General features: G+C 49.5%; 1 protein-coding gene across 1 annotated transcript in view; it reads left to right on the top strand.

Annotated features, from left to right (window-relative positions):
• The window catches only part of Acvr1b (activin A receptor type 1B), a 37257-nt gene that overhangs the window by 13164 nt on the left and 2541 nt on the right, over positions 1-21552 (top strand). Inside the window, exons 2-8 of the mRNA XM_021183435.3 lie at positions 6714-6953; positions 7562-7810; positions 11377-11607; positions 14570-14737; positions 15530-15686; positions 17029-17153; positions 21210-21340. Coding sequence (XP_021039094.1) covers positions 6714-6953; positions 7562-7810; positions 11377-11607; positions 14570-14737; positions 15530-15686; positions 17029-17153; positions 21210-21340 — 1301 coding nt within the window. The remainder of the gene's footprint in view (positions 1-6713; positions 6954-7561; positions 7811-11376; positions 11608-14569; positions 14738-15529; positions 15687-17028; positions 17154-21209; positions 21341-21552) is intronic.

Below are 21552 nucleotides of genomic sequence, written 5' to 3'. Positions count from 1 at the left end.
GCAAGCGCATGCACGCATGCACGCACACACGCATGCACACACACACGAGAGCAGATGTTTTAAAGAACCCATTCTTAAGCCTTAGAACTTCTGAGGAAATGCATTGAATCCAGTCTTTAGTTTTGAGTGGAATCTAGTGGGTGCATAGTGTGCGAGGTGTCTTTGCCAGAGACTGTGCCTTGTGGGCAGTGCTGAGGACACAGTGCTTGCAGTAGGTAGGGTCTGTCACGAAAGGAGACACCTTGAAGAACATGCTGGAACAGACCTGGAGTCCCGGCAGTAGAGGCAGAGGAAGGAGGAGTTGAAGGCTAGCCTAGGCTACATAGCAAGACCCTGTCTTGGAGAGCCAAAAGATGGGAACTAGAGAGTTGGTTCAGGTGTTAAGAGCACTTGCTGTTCTTACAGAGGACCAGGTTCCCAGCGCCCACATTGTGGCTCACAACCATCTGTAACTCCAGGATCAGAAGATCTGACATCTTCTGGCCTCTGTAAGCACCAGGTATATACATGGTATATATACATCCACACAAGCAAACATTCATAAAATAAGAACGAAATCTTAGCAGTCACATGTGAAGCCACCCGCCTCCCTCGCACTCGGCAGGCAGAGGCAGGAGGATCAGGAATTCAAGGCCAGTCTGGGTGGTGGAAGACCCCTCTCAGAGACAGAGAGGGGCAAAAAAAAAAAAAAAGGTAAAACTGAATTGTATACAAATCAGACCTTCAGATCTGAGTTTATAGAACTGCAGAGGTGTGCATACTCAGAGGACACCACTAGGAGTCAGCAAAGCCCAGAATGCGGGCACTCCAGGATAAACCACCTGGCTTCCTTAGCAGGTGACTTTCCTGAAAGTAGTAACATGGGTCTGACAAGTTTAAGAGCTTTTGGCCAAATGCAGTGAAACCGGCTTTTGGTTTAGATTTGAACAAGCCAGCTCTTGGGCATCTTTCACGATAACAGCGCTGACAGGCACTGGGAGGGTTAGGGGCATGGTCAGTTAATTTGAGGAAGTGAGAAAGCCAAGCAGTTTAAGATGTAACTTGTAGAGGATTCTCAGAGCTAGCCTGGGACCAGCTACCCCTGCCCTACGCTTAGAATCCAGGTACAGAGGGCAGATGCTGGGCCAGTCCATTCACACCCCAGAGTATCTGGAGCACCATGGTTTTTCCTCTGTCTTGAAGGATTTCAGCACTGTAGTGATAAATGGCCATTAGATTTATTTTGTGTTGGGGGAGGAGTGCCACAGCAAGTGTTTAGATCAGAGGACAGTTTTCTGGAGTCCGTTCTCTCCTGAGATATGATGTTCCAGAGATCAAACTTGGGTCAGCTTGGGTCATCAGGCTTGGCAGCAGTCATACCTGCTGAGCCTTCTCACCAGCCCAGTGAGAAAACCCACTTTTTGAGTAAATATTTCCTGTGAGTCTACTCATATTCTGTTCTGGAGACACAGGTGAATGAAGCACTGTCTGGTTTTTGGTTTGTTTGTTTGTTTGTGTTTTTAAATAGTACTTCAGCCAGAACACTGATAGTGACCCAGTCCCTCTGTTTGTGAAGAGATGCCAGAGATCTGACTGTAGCACTGGGAGCCACAGTGAAGGCTAAGCCACCAAGGAGAGGTGACTGGAGGGTTTCTCTAAGACTTGGCAACCTAGTGGTTTGGTTGTTTCTAAGAAGGTAAGAATGTCTGAAAAAAGGGTGCTAGGAGACAGAACACAAACTGTCAAAGACCAACGTCTGCACTGGTAGCTGTCTGGAAACCTGACTTTAGAGGCTGAAGCGGGAAAATCCAGGTTCCAGGCTAACTTGTGTCGTGTAAGTTCTATCTTACAACAACAAGAGGGAACTTTCGCTGTATATGCAGACCTGCCTCTTAAAAATAAGATGGGGAGCTACATTGGTGTGCATGGCACAGCTGTCTGCTCAGAAGGCAGAAGGATTAGACTGGAGGAAGCTGCAGGAATACTCGGTGAGATCTTTTGGTCAGAGCATTAAGAATGGATATGACCTGCTGGAGGTAGAATTATGGGGGTTTAACTGGGAAGGTGTCTCCAGTGGTTCTGAGAGTTAGGAATCCTGGGCAGTGTCACAGGGACACTGGAGAACACCATGGGTGCTCTAGGACAACTGGGTTTGTAAGGTTGCTTACCGTTTGTGAGCCCCATACCTTCTCTAAGGCCTTGTTCCACTCTGTCTGCCTCAGCTCTGAGCTGTGTGGAGACCACATAAGAGAGAATGCAGATCACAGAAGAGTGGACTCTTGCTAATGTTATCAGTTGAGCATCACAGCATCGGAGAAAGCCAGCTTCGTGTCTTTGTGTTATCGCTAGTGAACTTACTTAAGTGGCTTCCCTAGCACGCCTGAGGCCCTGGATTCTGAAAATATCAGCCTGTCAGAAAAGCACACCCATCAATACAACCCTGAGAGGTGCCCATAACAAACACCAAAAAGCTGTAGGGAGGTTGGGCGAGGGCCAGGGAAGAAGTGGTAGGCCCTGATGCTGTAGGCTGCTGTTGTTCACACAGTGTATAGTGGGGTTAGAAACTGCAGCGTGGGGGCTGCACAAACCCCGCATGTACTGTCCTGATAGACTGTCCAGTGTCCCTAAGGAGTAATGAATAAACTAAGGACCATGGTCGCTCTACCTTTCAGAGCTAGAGAACTGGTTGTGTTCGTAACCAGTTCTTGGACAGAACAGGCTGCTGTGTAGCGTGCTCCTAACTTTCTGAGGTTTTGGGTATCCCCTGCGAGATCTTGTGGCACTGTGAGTCTAAGGCTCTGTAGTGGTTCCTGGGACTTCCCAGCTGAGCACAGCCTGAGCCTCTGTGTCCTCCTGACACAGGAGGCTGTGTGTGCAGCACACAGCAGCCAGAGTCAGCTCATCCTGGGACTTGGCTTTTCTCAAAACAACCTTTTTCTGAATCAGATTGGCATTCACATCCTACCACAAACCACCTTCTAGTCAGACAGACTGAACCATGCTGTAGCCCTGTTGAGGTGGTTTTGTCTTCAGTTCACTTCTGACTAATTAGACTCATTAATAACAGAGAGTCTGTGCTGGGGAGAGAGGGCTCGTGTGCTGACATCCCCCCGATTTGATTGGCCATTTGATTTATTTTTATATATTTCAAAATGCCGGGGACTGCATGTGTGAGACAGGCCTCTCAACCGCTGACTTGTTCACACAGAGTGAGTTAGTGCCTCTGTGGTAGTCACTGCTCATGCATCATGCTTGCTGATAGAGTAGGGAGTGTTTTAGGTGACTGTGTGGTTGTACACACGTGCAGGTGGCCCTGTGGCAGTACACACATGTGCAGGTGACTGTGTTGTTGTGCACACATGTGCAGGTGGCCCTGTGGCAGTACATGTGTTCAGGTGGCCCTGTGGCAGTACACACAGGTGCAGGTGGCCCTGTGGCAGTACATGTGTGTGAGGTGGCCCTGTGGCTGTGCACAAGTGTGCAGACTTTTGACCTGATGAGTCATGATGAAACATGACAAGAGGCTGCTGTCATTAGCCCGGATTTAGCTTTTCAGAAAGAATTAAATTTAGGATATGAATTTATAGTAAGTTCAGCATATGCTTATAATTTTATTATTGCTTCTTCTGTTTCAGCGAAGAGTATTAGCAGATGAGTGGTGAGTGCACGAGTCTTTAAAGGACACAGCAGACTGACTGAGACAAGTGCTCTGGACCTAGACCAGAGGGAGGAGAGCTTGTAGCTAGCGAGAGCGTGATGTCATCTTTTTCACTTCCTTTTTCCGGTTGATCAGGAGGAAAATGAAGTGCAGAGATAGTTGATGACTTCCTGAAGCCACACAGTCCCACAACCATGCAGCGAGCTAGCAATTTCCTCTGAGACTGTGGCTCACCTCTTCCTAGCCATTGTTAAGAAATATTTTCCTTGTTGGGTTTTTTTTTTCTTTCAATTTTTACATTAAAAGGTTCATATGTAAAGTATATTACTATATGTAATGTTTATATGTTGTGTGAGCCTTATTAACAGTCCTCCTTCACACCAAAAGAGACTGTCACAGTTAGGGTAACTGCATGCTCCAGGTCATGTGGCCAGTATTGGAACTAGCACTTGAGGTTCAGGTCTCTGTGACCTGTTGCTCTGTGATGCCCACTGTCCCTCCTGCTATGGTAGATTCAGATCCTTCCAGGGTGCAGGTATGGCGATGGTTATCTTCACAGTGTGTCTGCTTGGGCTTGCCACTCATCTGTAAAAAGCAAAGGTGAACACAGTGAGGGCGGGATGAGCCTTGCTCAGGGTAGCCACAGCACTTGGCAGGCGCTTGGCTAACTTCCCTCTTGTCTCTGTAAGATAAACGGTGTTTGCTGGTTGGAGAGTGGCAGCCTAGATAGGCTCAGGGACTTGCCTGCCCGCCTGGCCCACTCCTTATCGCAGGCCCACATGGCCCACTTCCCAGCTGATCCTGGGCCCTTCAGCATAGATTTCACCACTTCTGTTCTTTCCTGCCTTACACCAGGCCTGCTTAAGTACTTCCCAAAAATAATGAGCCATGTGTGGGCGTGGTCATTCTCCAGAATGAATCACTGTGAACCAGGCCAGCACCACCAAAGGGGGAACAGCTATCAGGAACCAGAGACTCTCCTCTGCCCCACTAATTGATGGACTCCGAGGTGACTGCTTTTGAAAGGGCCGCTGTGGGTTTGGCCGTATGTCTCACTGGGCTCAGAATAGTCATCTCTTGAAGTTGTTAATTTTCCCTTTCTTGCTTCCCAAAATAGACCCAATGCTGTTGTCTTTGCTGGTCACAACATGGTGCTGAGAGGTGCTCCCTGTGGGGAACCCCTAAGGGACACAAAGGGACTTGTCAAAGGCGCCTTCTTGGATTAGCAGGATTCCAAAGGAAGAAAAGGGGGTCTTGCCAAGTTTTCTGAGGCTTGAATAAATTTTAAGTTCTTAAGAGGAGTAAGACAGAGCCTGGCTTAGTAGCCCAGGCCTGTGATCCCAGCACCGTGGAGACTAGGGATGGAGAGTTCAAGGCCAGCTGGTTACTTAGTGAAAACTGTCTCAAATACACTAACCAATAGGAAAAACAAACAAAAACAGAACGAGAGAGAAATTTCACCCACAAGTTTGGGAGGAAGATCTGAGGCATTTTTAGTTGTGAAGCTAGAAGAGTAGAGTGAGTTCCAGGGGGAGCTTCCTGTGGAAATTGCTTTCATGACCGATCTGCTCGCAGTTCCTACTTCACACGCTCTGTCTGTGAGAGATGGTACAGCCCAAGCTGCTCCCAGGCGGCTATGTGCTTGGGAATTCATCTCAAGAAGATAGAGATCTCATCAGACACTGTAAAGAATACAGCAGGCCCTGCCTGCATGGAAAAGCTTCCATCTACCTGCCTGTCTCACAGTGCCGCCACCGCCGCCACCTCCTCATACCCTGTGTCCTTGTGTCCCTGTGTCCTTGAGTGGGAACAGCAGAGGGGTTGCCTCATTGATAGACACTCTGAGGTAGCTTGGGTTGTCTTGGGTATTCAGAGCTGAGCGATGACTTCCAGAGTAGAAGAAGAGATGAGGATAGGCTTTTCTAGCCTGGGCTTCTGTTTGGATTGGGCCCAAGCCTTTCTGTTGTAGCAGCTTAGTGTGCAGGTCCTCCCACAGCGGGTGTGCCATGGAGGCCTTGCCCCCTTCCCTCTGTCTCCTGGTGGGCGAGCGAGCACTTCATTCAGCACTCGCCAGCTTCAGTGTTGTAGCCAGAGCTACATTCCTGCCATCCCGGGAGGGAGGTCAGGGCCAGGTTAGGCTGGGGGAGACAGTAGAGGAGCACCAACTGTCTGCGCTATTCTTGTCAGATAAAGAAAGGATTGCAGCTTTGAGAGGCGCCAGGTTCATCTGCAGTGATTTCCTGTTGGGGGCACACACTTCAGTGTGATCCACACCCAGCAAAGTCATCAGCCCCAGTGAGGACTGTGTATTCAGCATGGATGAAAAGTGCGTGTGTGCGTGCGTGTGATTGTGTGTGTGTGTGTGTGTGTAGCACACGGTGAGTGTGCGTATGCATGCCGGGTGCTGCTCAGGGGCCTTTCAGGCCCTGCTGGCTTAAGTTTATTAAACACCTTTATGTGCATGAGTTCACTTTGTCCTCACAGTGACTTTGTGAAGCAGGCATTCAGATTCTCTATGGAGAGCACCCTCCTTGGCCCTCCCTCGAGATGAAAGGCGCCACACATGGCCTAGAGGAAGTGGGTGATAGGGAGGCGCAGGGGGAGTTTGTCAGGGGAAGTGTGCCTGGCAGAATTTGGAAGGATTTAAGCAGGAAAAGGAATTTCAGTGGAAGGACATATGAGGCCAGGCCTCCCTCATCCTGGAACTGGGTGCCTGCTGTCCAAGAAGAGATGGGAGGAGGCTGGTTTCAGGGATACTGCATAGTTCTGTATGGGATGTAGGGAGTACCTGCTCTCCCAATGGAAGACTCCGTCCACCCAGCAGGACCCATTTGGATGGAGTCGATAGTTCATTTGTCCTTTACTGGCATAGACTAGAGCAGTTAGGAACACTGGGCCTATAGAGCTTGCCTGTAAGCTGAATAAGGTGCAGTAGTGCCGGCCAAGGCTGCCTTTCTGTCCCTGGCTCTATAAAAGCTGCTTATTGGGGGCATGTGAAGCATGCCTCTGACTCTGGAAAAGGACCTGGTGGGAGATCTCACATCACTGTTGATACCTGCCCTTCGCTGTCCTATAGCTCTGCTGTGTGCATGCACCAGCTGCCTACAGACCAATTACACCTGTGAGACAGATGGGGCTTGCATGGTTTCCATCTTTAACCTGGATGGTGTGGAGCACCACGTACGTACCTGCATCCCCAAGGTGGAGCTGGTTCCTGCTGGAAAGCCCTTCTACTGCCTGAGTTCAGAGGATCTGCGCAACACACACTGCTGCTATATTGACTTCTGCAACAAGATTGACCTCAGGGTCCCCAGCGGTGAGTGAGTTCTTGTGTTGTTGCCTCACTGTGGAGGAAGGGCATCTTGTCCTTTCGTTCTTGCCTGCTCTTCCCAGCCCTGAGCTCAGGGACAGCTGACGGCAGGTTTAGTTTCTCCCTGAGGTGATGACAGAGGATCAGCCTCCTTTCTAGGCAGGCTTGTTGCTCAGAGGTGAGAAGAGTAGAGCTCCCAGCTACTTGTGGGGTCGAGGCCATCAGCAGCTGAGACATCTGCTCTGGGGACAGGGTGGACATCGTGAAGAAGGCTGAAATTTGACAGGGAGGTGATTTCAGTGGAGCAGTGTCAGACACCGCCTCAGACAGGCCCCCCATTTGTCAGATCTTTCTAGGGAAAGACAGAGAGAGATTGGGCCAAGCTTGCTACTCTGGTGTGCTGTGAGCTTCCAGAGTGGGTTTGGTTCCACAGTTGTAGGGGTGCTTCACCAAGAGAAAGGAAGCATTAGAGAGAATCAAGGCACAGGCTAGTCCAGGGAGACCAGAGGAAACTCACAAGTGAGGGTTGTTCATGGGTGGTCCAGTTACGGGGTGGGTTGGGCCCAGCCGTGTCTTGTTTTCACTGTTTGTTCCATCCTTGCTCATCTTCCCAGGACACCTCAAGGAGCCTGCGCACCCCTCCATGTGGGGCCCTGTGGAGCTGGTCGGCATCATCGCCGGCCCCGTCTTCCTCCTCTTCCTCATCATTATCATCGTCTTCCTGGTCATCAACTATCACCAGCGTGTCTACCATAACCGCCAGAGGCTGGACATGGAGGACCCCTCCTGCGAGATGTGTCTCTCCAAAGACAAGACGCTCCAGGATCTTGTCTACGACCTCTCCACGTCAGGGTCTGGCTCAGGTAGCAGGTTCTCCAGGCACTGTATGTGTTGGCCCTCACCACTGGTTTCCAGCAGGAGGTTGTGTTTATGAGGAAGGCCGGGGCCCTGCTGTGTTGAGTCATTTGGTTTCATAATTCTCATCATCTGGAATCTGACATGTAATAAGATACGATGATGGCCTCACCAAAAACCCTTCATGCCCCGAGATTCCAGAGGTCAGGTGCAAAACTTTCTATTGCTAAAGCCCTGCCTCGCTCCAGTTTTGGAGCTGTGTGTCTGTGAAACTTGAGCTGGCTCCACCTGAGTGGTGGTGTGCTCACTTTAAGGGCCCCTTTTGAGAAACAGGAGTGTGCCGGATTCCTGTGAGGTGCTGACGGCTAACCATTGATCCCTGAGCAGCCACGAGGGGTGTTTGAGGACACGGAGTGAAGCTCAGACTGGGGATTTGGTGAATCATTGACTTTGCCCCACTTCCACAGGCTTTGGGGAGGGTTATCGGAAAGGCGGCTTGGGCTTCCAGCATAGCTTGGTCTCCACTTCCTGTTCTGCAAGGCTTTCTTACATGAGCATTGGGGTCAGCACAGTCTGACAGGACACCACAGCTCAGGGTGGAAAGAACTTAGTAGGTTGCTCACATCTCAGGAAATAGCTCAGCTGACAAAACCAGAAGCATATTAAATTTCTGCGTGTGGTAGAATATGGCCGAAATCATCCATCATCCCAGCAGTAGTACTTGGAAGGCTGAGGCAGGAGAATTGTCTCAAGTTCAAGGCCAGTACAGGCTACCTAGCAAGTATCGGGCCTACCAGGACTACATTGTCAATCCTGTCTCAAAAACTTGTCCGTGATATGTCCCAAAGACTTGCTGCTGTTGTTACTGCTGCTGCTGCTGCTGTTGTTGCTGCTGTTCCTGTTGCTGTTGTTGCTGGTGCTGTTGTTGCTGTTGCTGTTACTGTTGCTGTTGTTGCTGTTGCTGTTACTGTTGCTGTTGCTGCTGTTGTTGCTGCTGTTACTGTTGCTGTTGTTGCTGCTGCTGCTGTTGCTGCTGCTGTTGTTGCTGTTGCTGCTGTTGTTGCTGTTGTTGTTGCTGCAGTTGCTGAACTGAAGATTAATGATCACTTTAGAGCTATTCTGATCTGGAGCATAAAAGAAATAGTCAAAGAGGTCAGTGCTGCCATGTGAGCACAGGTGAGCACACATGAGCACAGGTGAACATACATGTGAGCACAGGTGAGCACACATGTGAGTACACATGAGCACAGGTGAACACACATGTGAGCACAGGTGAGCACAGGTGAGCACACATGAGCACAGGTGAACACACATGTGAGCACAGGTGAGCACACATGTGAGTACACATGAGCACAGGTGAACACACATGTGAGCACAGGTGAACACATATGTGAGCGCATATGTGAGCACAGGTGAGCACACATGTGAGTACACATGAGCACAGGTAAACACACATGTGAACACACAGGTCTCACTGTGTGTGACTCTGTTTCCCCGCCATGGGTTAGACTGTGGTTACACAAGGAAGTTGTACCATCAGTCATGGCCAGATGCCCTCCTGAAACTCGGGGAGTCCTGTGAGCTCTGACATATCCATCATTTTGGCTTTATGAAGCTCGGCATTAGAGTGCACCAACATGAATATATTGCTGCACATTTTTAGAAACCTAGAAAATATCCAACATATGCTTTCCCAACAAAGGTCGGACAGTGGTTGAAAGAGCCTGAGAGAGGTGATGGTCTTACTGTCCTGGGAATTTCCAGATGTTTCAGACCATCTGAGCCTTGGTTGATACTTTGTTTAATGACAGTTTTCTGTGGGTAATTCAGTCCATTTTGGTACAGAGTGCACAGAGCCCCCAAGTGTTGTCTTATTTGTTTAATTATGGGGGCAGGAGGTGAGCAGGTATGTGTAGCTGAGTAGGTGCCCTTAGAGGCCAGAGATGCCAGATCCACTGAAGCTGGACTTTGTGAACCATGTGATGTAGCTGCTGGGAGCTGAGCTTGGATCTTCTGGAAGAGCAGTTGGGCATGCTTGCTTGCTTGTTTGCTTTTTTCACTATGTAACCTTGGCTGTCTTAGAACTTACTATGTAGACTAGATTAGCATGAAACTCATAGAAATCCACCTGCCTGTGCTTTCTGAGCACTGTGATTAACAGCGTGCACCGCCATGCCCGGTCCAGTGTGTGTTCCTAACCACTGACCCATCTCTCTAGTCTAGGCATTGGGTTGTTCAATAATGTTATCTTTAGAGCGTGGAGCTCATATCACATATGTAACTCTGGGCCTTAGTAACAGATGAGTACTGAACATCCCCTAGAAACAGACTGGGAAGGAGCTGGCCTGGCCTGGCTCACATGGGCTGGCATGGTTGTTGGAATGGTGGTACAGCGTGCACACATAGAGGAGTCTTGAAGAACAGGTTGAGGTTGTAAGTGAGGTAAGCAGCAGGGGCGTTCCAGGCCACAGGGCAGGCTTTGAATGCAGAGAGCAGAAAGCTGTGAAGGTTCAGTTTATTTAAAAACTCATAAGGAGACTGGCATGGCGTGTCTGGAGGGGGCGGAGGCAGGCTGGCCAGGTGTCAGAGACTCTGGGGGTCACACTATCTCACAGGTTAGAGTGTGACTGAAAGTTCTTACACAGACAGACGAATGGTCATTTTCCCCTTTGGACAAAGTGTTGGCTGTGGTGTGGAGGATGGGTTCGCTTGCTTGCCAGTGTCTTACTAGAAAGGATGGGGTGAAGCAGGGCTGTGTGTGGTTGCACAGGGCCAAGAGCAGGCTGAGATGAGACTGGAGAACAGGCTTTAGGAGGAGGGCGGAGTGGGACAGGGCATAAGCTTTCAGGGAAGGATGGAATTTCTGTAAAATCCTTGGCGGAGACACACATGCATGTTAAACACACAGTAAATCCAGCAAACCTAGGGTTACTAACAGCTGTTATTTGGTCCAGTGAGAGAATGGAAGTCAGTCATGATAGATAAGGGGATTGGATAGAAAGAGAGATAGACATCAGATGAGTCAAATGAAGCAATGATGAGCCAGCCCTACAAGGCAGTAAACTGAGTCATGAATTAGTGTGGGTAGTCCCGAGTCTACACTGGAGTTTCCTGCTTTCCTCTGCAGAGCTAGGTACCCTGTGTGCTTCCACCATAGGTCTGCTTTGTTGACCACACAGCATCGCCCTCTAGTGGCCAGTGAGCAGGGTGGCCAGAAAGGCAGTGCCCGCCTCAGGAGTCTGCTACATTCTTCCTGTTACACCAGAATAAAGCAGACATCAGTGAGTTGGTAAATCTAGTCAAAGATTTACATGCAGGTCTTTGATCCGTATAGCCTGGAGGGGAACTCCTGGCTAAGGGCAGCTAGCATGTGTTTTTCTGTGCTGACTTGTGCTTAGCCTGCTGATAAACCACCTAGCATGGCTCCTGCCTTGCTATAGCGTCCTGTGGCTATTGGGTCAGGGAGAGTGGAGAGACACCTGGTGGAGGGCCTTTCTGGGGTGTATATTGTATGGCAGGCCCAGAGTTTGACAAAATTGCAGTGTCAGATTTTTCTCTATTCTTTGGCCTACAGGGTTACCCCTTTTTGTCCAGCGCACAGTGGCCCGAACCATTGTTTTACAAGAGATTATCGGCAAGGGCAGGTTCGGGGAAGTATGGCGTGGTCGATGGAGGGGTGGTGACGTGGCTGTGAAAATCTTCTCTTCTCGTGAAGAACGGTCTTGGTTCCGGGAAGCAGAGATCTACCAGACCGTCATGCTGCGACATGAAAACATCCTTGGCTTTATTGCTGCTGACAATAAAGGTACAGTGTCCCAAAGTCAGTGCCCACTTGGGGGCGCTAGAGAGGCCTGGCTGCTCTGCTCTGCTGCACACAGCAGGTCTGAATAAGACCATAGTTCTAAACCCACTTTAAATGTGGAGCATTTTATGCCAAGACGCTCACACAGAACCTGGGTTATTGCGCAGCTAAGAAGGCCTCCCATGCCCCACAGGCTCTTCTTCCTCTATCCCTTGATTTGCTCTCCGATCTGCACCCAGCATGGCCCCCATTGGGACTCCCATGTGTTTGTTTTGAAAACTGCTACAATAGGAATCACGTTCTCACCAACCTGGGCAGGTGGCAGAGACACATACACGTTCTACAACACAACACAACACAAGCGTTACACACACTGTTGTAGGGAAGCCATCATAAGCAGACACTGGCCTTTCAGTGTCACCTCATAGCTGTGAGACTGGTTTCGGTCTGTTTTATACCTAGAGCCCCAGAGCTTCTGCTGCTGGTCCTCCCCCTCCTCTATCCCCTCTCCTTCCCCTCTCTATCCCCTCTCTTCCCTCCTCTATCCCCTCTCCTCCCCCCATCTATCCCCTCTCCTCCCTCCTCTATCTCCTCTCCAACCCCCTCTATCCCCTCTCCTCCCCCCTCTATTCCCCTCTCCTCCCCTTCTCTATCTCCTCTATCCCCTCCTCTATCCCCTCTCCTCCCCCCTTTATCCCCTCTCCTCTCCCCCTCTATCCCCTCTCTTCTCTATCCCCTTCCCCCCCTCCAACCTCGTTTTTTCTCCTTTGTCATAAGGCAGACTAGACATATAGGACAGCCTAGCTACAAATGTACAGTCTCTCTGTCTTAGCCTTTTAATTACATGGGAGAAGCAGGGGAGGGATAGGCAGAGACAAGGTTATGCTGGATTTTTGTGCGTTCCCATGCCTGTGTGTGTGTGTGTGTGTGTGTGTGTGTGTGTGTGGTGACACATATCTATGTTGTGTGACCTGTAATTCTAGTTCCAGGGGATATCATGCCCTCTTTTGGCATCTGCTGGTACTTGCATGAATGTACACATAGCCCTACAAAGACACACCATTCACACACCTGGCATCTGGTACCCCTGGAACACAGCAATGATGAGGGCACTGCATTGTGTTTTAGAAGTGTCTGGCAGTTGTGACACATGTCCCTCTGCAGCACAATGACACAGATGGATGGAGAATGCCAGCTGAGCATATTCCTCAGAGTGCTGCGGGGCTGCAGGTCCCTGGCTGCCCAACAGCTGAAGAGCCCTGGGTGTTAGTGCAGGGGAAGAAGAGATGGTCTCAGCCTTCTGATGAGCTGCTGCTATCCCAGACATCTTAGAGTCATTAAAAGGCTCCAAGTGTCCTATGGCAGGTCATGGCCTCCTCAGAAAGGAGTTACTGGTTAGAATATGGCCCTCTTTGGGGTCAGAGCTGACAAGTTCAGACATTTCTAGCAGCCAGCCTTTATTGATTCTGGAAGCTTGTATGAGTTGGGATCTGGCTGGTTGAGCCCGAGTTAGGGCCAGGGAAGGAGGGGAGTCATACCCCTTTGTTCTTGCCTTGTTACCATGATATATCCAGTGTGAGGCCCTGGGATTAGCACCAGCCTAGAATTTGGGAGCTTTCAGCCCAGTTTCTAATCTTCCTAGCGACAGCAGCAAGCATAGCCAGATTGATGAGTGTTGCTTTCTCCTCTCCCTGTCCTCCGTCCTGCCACCCCAAAGTGAAAGAGAGATCAGCAAGCTTCCTGCCTTCCACTGCTTTCCCGAAGGGCAAGATGGCCTTTGTGGGAGTGCTCAGAAGTAGACGGCTCACACACAGTAGAGCATTCCTGGCTCTGTAATAGGGATGCACAAATGGGATCCTTCTGCTCTCATCATGGCCCTTGGCCTGAGAATGGCCACCAACTGGAAGGAGACATTTCCAGTGAGACAGGTGCTGCACTGGGTCATGATCGAGGGAGGAGTGCAGGCAAGGTGGGTGGAGCACTGAGAGCCTCCTGTCAGAGCGAGGGAGCAAGCCACTAATCTGACCAATAGTAACAAACTGAACCTGCACATTCCAGACTTGGCGGTAAAGTGGCTGCTGAGCATCATCCTCACTGACTGGGCCACTTGCTTGTTGCTCTAATAAGACCCCACAGCCAAGTGGCGCACGCCTTTAATCCCAGCACAGAGGAGGCAGAGGCAGGCGGATCTCTGAGTTCAAGGCCAGCCTGGTCTACAGAGCTACACAGAGAAACCCTGTCTCAAAAACAAACAAAAAACAAAAACAGGGCTGAAGAGATGGCTCAGTGGTTAAGAACACTGACTTCTCTTCTAGAGGTCCTGAGTTCAGTTCCCAGCAACTCCATGGTGGCTCACAACCACCTGTAATAGGATCTAATGCCCTCTTCTGGCATATAGGTGTGCATGCAGTTAGAGCATTCATACATAAAATAAATAAAACTTAAAAAACAAAATAACACAAATAATGGCAATAACACATAACACTACTACTACTAATAATAATAATAATAAAGACGCCATGGCCTGAGTGACTTCCAGAGCGGTTTGCTCTGTGCTCGCGGTCCAGATGGTCACAGCCTGTGACGCTGAAACAGGGCCAGGAGCTGAGAGCTCATATCTTGAGCTACAAGCAGAAGGATGGCTTGTGACCTCTGAAACCCCAAAGAGTGCCCCAGTGACATACTTTGTTTAGCAAGACCCTACCTCCTAGACTTTCCAAAGAGCCACCCACTGAGGGTCAGGCAGTCCAAAGGCCAAGACAGTTGTGGGGGAGCATCTCGTGCAAACCGCCACACACACCTGGGTAAGGGAGTCAGCCTGAGAGAGAGGTGCTCTCTGGCCTCCCTGGAGGCTGCCAGAGGTGAAAATTCAGGTCTGCGTGGACCTGGCACTGCGTGTATCACCTATCTCCTTCCTTATTGCATAGTGTTCCTTCTATGTGACCCTTGTCTGTGTTCTCTGCAGATAATGGCACCTGGACCCAGCTGTGGCTTGTCTCTGACTATCACGAGCATGGCTCACTGTTTGATTATCTTAACCGCTACACAGTGACCATTGAGGGAATGATTAAGCTAGCCCTGTCTGCAGCCAGTGGTTTGGCACACCTGCATATGGAGATTGTGGGCACTCAAGGTGAGTATCAAACTCAGCCAGGGAGCAGGAAGCTTGAGACAAAAGGCCTGTCCATCCCCATGTCCTCCTCACTGAGGCAGTTGGGGACAAATGCTGGGAATGGTAGTTTCGTGTGAGGAACAGAGCCCCTAACTGGGTTGGTTTCCTCATTGGCTGTCATTAGCCCTCCCCTAGGAAGAGCCATAAGATGAAGGATTGGCAGCTGTTAATGCATGGCACAGGTGTTTGCTAAGGAACAGCATGAAGGAATGAAACTAAGAAGTGAGGCCAGCACACCAGGAGCGGGAGTGCAACAATCTCATGCCAAGGTTGGGCACTGCCTTGCACAGCTCACGATGGCAAGATGCGGTGCCCATCTGTCCGCATCCTGGATGAGGAAACAGGCTTTGCACTCGGTTGTACTGTTGCCTCCAGACCCTGATGTGATTGTTGGTGCTTGGTTGACCTGGGCAGCAGCTCTTACCAGCATGGCTGTCGGGCTAATGTCAGTTCCATGTGCTCTTTTGCCCATCCGGCTCATCTGGGCTCACCTCGACTGGTGAATGATGGAGATGTTCTAATGTGAGTTAGTAGCCATGCCATTGAGAGGCCTTTAGTTCTGGGAGTGCTTCTGTCCTCTGCACATTCCCATAAAGTACCGCTACTCTAGTTGTTCAGAGAGAAGACAAGAGATGCTCATGGGGTCACTGGCTTGAGGGATGCAGAGCCGGGGCTCAGCCCAGAATCCTCTCAGAGTCCACACATTTCCTATGCACACATCTTCCTTGAACATGCCCGGTTTGTGTCTGCCAGGGAAGCCTGGAATTGCTCATCGAGACTTGAAGTCAAAGAACATCCTGGTGAAGAAGAATGGCATGTGTGCCATTGCAGACCTGGGCCTGGCTGTCCGTCATGATGCGGTCACTGACACCATAGACATTGCTCCAAATCAGAGGGTGGGGACCAAACGGTAAGAAGTCCCTCGGCCCCAGCCCAGGATTGCCACCTTGCCTGGATGTCCCATGTGTGGGTCATGAGTGCACACAGGAGGAAATGGATAAGCACAGAGGAGCATCTCCTTGTCCTTGATGGCCAGTGTTATTCTGTTCCCCATACTGGGACACTTGACAGCAGTGTCCACCAAGCTCTGGCTCCATAGAAGTGTGGCCCTGGGGCTGGTGAGATGGCTCAGTGGGTAAGAGCACCCGACTGCTCTTCCGAAGGTCCAGAGTTCAAATCCCAGCAACCACATGGTGGCTCACAACCATCCACAACGAGATCTGGCGCCCTCTTCTGGAGTGTCTGAAGACAGCTACAGTGTACTTATATATAATAAATAAATAAATCTTTAAAAAAAAAAAAAAGAAGTGTGGCCCTGGAGGCAGGCAGTGAAGAAAGAATTCAGAGTAAAAGACCTGGCTTGAGCCGGGCAGTGGTGGCACATGCCTTTAATCCCAGCACTCGGGAGGCAGAGGCAGGTGGATTTCTGAGTTCGAGGCCAGCCTGGCCTACAGAGCAAGTTCTAGAACAGCCAAGGCTACATAGAGAAACTCTTGCTCAAAAAATGAAAAAGATTTGGAAGGAGGGTTGGGAAGGGTGGGGTCCGGGGAAATGCTGCAGTATAGAGGGAAGCTTGCAGAGTGAGCCCTCTGGAAGCAGACAGAGCGTGTATTCTGTTGGAGTTTACAGACCAGGTTTGCCATCCTAGAGCAGAGCTAATGTAGGCTAAAACTGGGGTACCTGGGAGGGCGAGGCCTGTTCTCCACACCACTGAGAAGTGAAGGAACTATATAGCTGACATGATAGGATGGAGGAAAGTGGAGGAGAGGGTCTGTGAGTTGGATGTACGTGAACTAATTATAATTACGCTGCTGCATTTTGTCCTTTTGACCTGAGATTGCATCTACCCAGGCTCCAGAGTATAGGCGGGGCATCTTACATCACATAATTACACACGATTACTGCTCAGTCACTATGTGTGATTTCAGTCACCTCTAGAGTTATTTTCACCTGTCTGAAGTCAGGTTAAGATTACAAAAGAAATTGAATGAAATTAAGCTCATCTCATCACTGTGCCCCCCTCAGTAAAGCGAAGGCTCCAGCAGCATCCCACTGGCCCCGTCTGTGTGGTCCCATAACAGCTTGTACCAGGAAGGAGTCGTCAGTGCTGAACCATGTAGACTTGAATCCAGGCTTGCTTCTGCTCCTCAGAGAGCTGCATTAGAGCAGCCGTCTGCATACCCAGACCTTGGCCTCAGCGCTCTGATGAGAACGTCCTCGTGTTGTCTGCATGACTCTGTCTTGCGTTGCAGATACATGGCTCCTGAAGTCCTCGACGAGACGATCAACATGAAGCACTTTGACTCCTTCAAGTGTGCCGACATCTACGCCCTCGGGCTTGTCTACTGGGAGATTGCACGGAGATGCAATTCTGGAGGTACCTTCTCCTCCCACTCTGGCTTCCAGCATTATGGGTTACCCCGTGGTGCTAGTGCCCCTTCTCCACAGCCGGTGCGATGCTTGGTGCCCGAGTCTGGAGGCAACTGTGCTGCGCTGAGAGGCCAGCTTGGCATTGTTTGTTTGCTCGGGGCTGGGGATGCACTGGGCTTTGTCCATGCTAGGCAAGATTCCTGCATACCTGAGCCTGGGGACCACGTGCTGAGCAGTGATATTAGTTGTGATGACCAATCTGGGGGGGTCTCTACACCCTCTGTCTTCTCTCCTCTTTTTTCTCCACCCCTTCCTCCTTCCCTGCCTCTCTGCTCTCACACACTGTATTATTAACTCGCAGTGAAGACAATTCCCAGGATGCACACAGGTCGGGACCTTGTGAGTCAGAGGCAGGTTGTTCTGACCTGCTCTCACGCGCTCCTAGCCGCATCTCTGGGAGCCCTGCTGTTTCCTCCTAGTACTAAGAGTAGAACTTTCTTGGTTGGCAAGAGTGCTTAGGACTTTCTTAAAATGTTTTTTCTCATAATTAAAAAACAGATCCTGACAGTTTTGGTAGCTTGTTCATGCAAGAGCCTGGTAAGGGGGCAACAGCAGGGTTAGCAGGAGACAGTTTCATTGGTTGGTTGGTTGGTTGGTTTGGTTTGGTTTGGTTTTTGTTTTTTTGTGTGTGTGTGTGTGTCAGGGTTTTTATTTGTAATGGCCCTGGCTGTCCTGGAACTCACTCTAGATCAAGCTGGCCTATGCTCCCAAATGCTGGGTAAAGGTGTGCACTGCCACTACCCAGCTATGTTATTTTATAATGACCTCCAAATAGTCTCCCATGCAGTGATGAGAGAGGTCCAGAGCCTGTCCAGCCTTTGGCCTTTCCTCTCTGGTCCTGCCCTTTTCTGTCTATGATATTAGACCCAAGTAATGGAGGAGATGCTTGTGTGTGACTAAGTAAAGATGACTGGAAATTCTAGAGCTGGATGCAGCCTGGTAGTACTGCTAGAATTCATATAGTAGGTATATATTAGTATATGCAGTATAAGCACCAGCATCCCTCTTTCTACAGAGAAAATTACCAAGGATCTTTGTAAAATGAATTATTTTTAATATAAATGTAAACAGTAAGTTAATGTGGCAACTGTAGCTCTTGGCCTCCCAGTAACCACACAGAGAAGCCAAGCTTGATGTCAAGGTTCTCGTCAATACCGAGCAGTTAAATGATCTATGTTAGCCCCATGCTAACCTGGCCGCCTCCCCCGCCCCCTGCAGTACTTCCAATTTAACATACTGTTCTAGCTCTCTCTGCTTCAGATGTTTCTTCTCATGGTGTCTTTTCTGGTCCTCTACTTGTGACCCCAGTCTGAATCTCCCTGTGTCTGTTTGTCTCTCTGTCTCTGTCTCTGTCTGTCTCTCTCTCTCTGTCTCCTTCTCTCCCCTCCCCCTGGCTGGCGGATGTTCCACCCTACTCTCTCTTCTGCCTAGGCATTAGGTGGTCAGCATTCATTGACAAGGCAGAGAATAAATGGTAAGCATTATTTACACAAACCTGAGATGGGAGATTCTAGACATAAGCATTACAATGCTTGCTGTGTCCAGATTGAAACAAGAAATGAGGGCAGAGAAATCAGCATTTGAATAACAAACACAAGGATAATCTTTACACAGTGCACAGTAACATTATGTCTACAGGTCTTTTTAAAAACTGTGTGTGTGATGTATGTGCATATGTGTATACGTGTGGAGGCCAAAAGTTCACCTCATGTTTTTGAGACAGGGTGTCCCAATTGACCCATGAGTTAGACTGGATGGCTGAGGTGCTCTCATACTGGGCTTCAGATGAACTCAGTCCCTCATGCTTAGACAGCGGGCACTACACCCACTGAGCTGTCTCCTCAGCCGTGCCAGACAACACTTCAACTGTGAATAAGTGTGTGTGTTCTTTCTCATGACATCCAGAAAACTAGGGCTAAATGTGTAATGCATGATTGTAGCATGTCTTCACCCCGGCTGCATGTGCTCACTTTGCATCTTCACTGCAAATCTGTAAAGGCAGATACTCATATTGTCCTCATTTTGTAGATGAAGAAAATGATAGAAAGGTTAAGTAATTTGTGCAAGGTCATGGAGCTGAGACTCTACAGGCCAAGGCATGAGCTTCAGCTACTATTGCCAAGTCAGATAATCTTATCTCACAGTGCGGGAAAGATGGCTCAGCAGTACAGCGCAGCATGGCAGTGGACCCTGTTAGTGCAGTGCTGCAGTGGATCCCATTAGTGCTGTGCAGCAGTGGATTTCGGCTTCTCTTTTTGGATGGGGGTAAAATGAGAAGCTCCCACTCTGCCCCAGACTGACCTAGACTCTCAGTCCTCCTGTCTCAGCTTCTAAGGCCCAGGGCTAAGGTTGATCCCATTATGTTCAGCTTCGGGTTTCTTGACTTTTTACTATGAGTTTGTTTACGTATAAATCAAAAGGATAAGAATTAAGAATACTCCAGTTAGTTTTACAGTGAATCCTAGGATGCTGAAGCAAGAGTGTTACAAGCAGAAGGCCCCAGGGAACTTAGTGAGACCAGCAGGAGGCAGAGGCTGCTGGGAGAGAGAGCACTTGCCTGCGACCTGGGTGCCGTGGTACAGTACCCAGGAGGCTGAGACAGGAGGATTGAAAGCTTGAGGCCAATTGGGTAGTGATAACAAGACCCTATGTCAAAAACAAAAGGACACCGCAATCCTGTGTAGGACTGTAGTAGAGAGCTTGCCAGGGTGAGCACACACACAAATTCAAGTCAGAGTCCAGATGCCACCATCAGTGGCACACCCCAGGTCTCTCCTGATGCCACCATCAGTGGCACACCCCAGGTCTCCCCAGTCCTAAATTTCCCTGTGCTTTTCCTCTTCCCTTGCTCTACTGGAGAACCCAGTCAAATGTCCCATAGTTTCCTGGACTGCATTCCACAGATTGTGGGGTCCGCATGCCCCCTGCGCCTGACATTTCCTGTGAATTATTAGTATGTGAACCTTCAGTTCAGAGTCACATCTGGGTTACAGATTCTTTTTTTTGTTCATTTGGTGTACAAATGTCTCATGGCTTCAGTCTTTGGGGCTTCTAATACAAAGTGCAGAAGAGCAGTCTTTTCCCTTCATGGTGCGGACACCGAGGGTGACTGTTTACACACCGAGGGTGACTAGAGGCTCAAACTCAAATGCCAGCATTTCTGCAGGGTCACTTTCCTTCAGTGAGTTGGCTGCTTTTGTTCTTGTGGAGAAAGACCTGGCCACAGGGTATGTTGGCCTACTCACCTCAGAGAGTTCAAGGTCAGCCTAAACTGCATAATGAGACCCCGCCTTAAGCCAAAAAGGGTTAAGATAATAAAGAAAAGTTTTACCTACATATCTGTTTGTTTGCCAGTGTATGCTTAGAATAGGACATAGAGGAGCCACCTGCTTCCCTCTGGTACTCAGGGTTTCAGAGTAACAGCTCCCTCTCAGCACACAGCAAACGGATGGCGCTTTCTTCTCCTAACATTGTTTATGAACCAATGAGTTCCCGCTCAGCAGGGTGGTGCATGCTGGAGGCAGGAGGACCCAAGTGCAAGTCTAGACTGGCCTACTTAGGGAGTCCCAGGACAGCCAGGGCTATGTAGAGAGAGCCTGTCTCAAAATAAAATAATAAAAGAAAATAGAAAAAAATGTTCCTTTCCAATTCCTTAGTCCTATTTAGATTTTACTAGCTCTGGGCAGCTTTTGGGGTCTGATAGGTCCTAAGCTTAAAGACTTTTGGGGCCCATAGTTGTCAAGTTTTGTTTTTGCTTTGTTTCTATTTGAGATGGGCTTATGAGATTCTCTTGAACCCAGTCTTCCTACCCCAGCCTCCCATATACCAGAACCACATGCCCAGGCTGTTGTGCTTGCCAGGCACCTGTGCAGTCCTTACACGGCACTGTGCCCGGGAGCAGTGCCTTCTCCAAAGATCCCAGGTTTGTGTCTGTGAAAAATGGTTACACAGCGTGGCTGCCCTTTCTCCTCCTGCCGCTGACAGGTGGCTTCTCCTCTCCTAGGAGTCCATGAAGACTATCAACTGCCGTATTACGACTTAGTGCCCTCCGACCCTTCCATTGAGGAGATGCGAAAGGTTGTATGTGACCAGAAGCTACGGCCCAATGTCCCCAACTGGTGGCAGAGTTATGAGGTAGGAGCTCGCTTGATATCTGTGGCTTCTTCATCTGCCAAGTTTCTCTGCTAAAAATCAGACATTTTTTAAATGAGCCAACTCCCAGGTTTGACTTTGAATATACCCTTTATCTGTAAATCCAAAATGTAAAACTTTTTTATCATTTTCATAGTGCTGCAGCTAGGTCAGTATACGCAACAGGCACATTGAAAATAGTATGCACGGTCACT

This window comes from Mus caroli, unplaced genomic scaffold, assembly GCF_978045245.1.
Source record: "Mus caroli unplaced genomic scaffold, Mus_caroli_1 scaffold_16, whole genome shotgun sequence".
Taxonomy (NCBI): Eukaryota; Metazoa; Chordata; class Mammalia; order Rodentia; family Muridae; genus Mus; species Mus caroli.
Note: the sequence above shows the minus strand (reverse complement) of the source record. Positions and strands in the feature narration are given on the sequence as shown.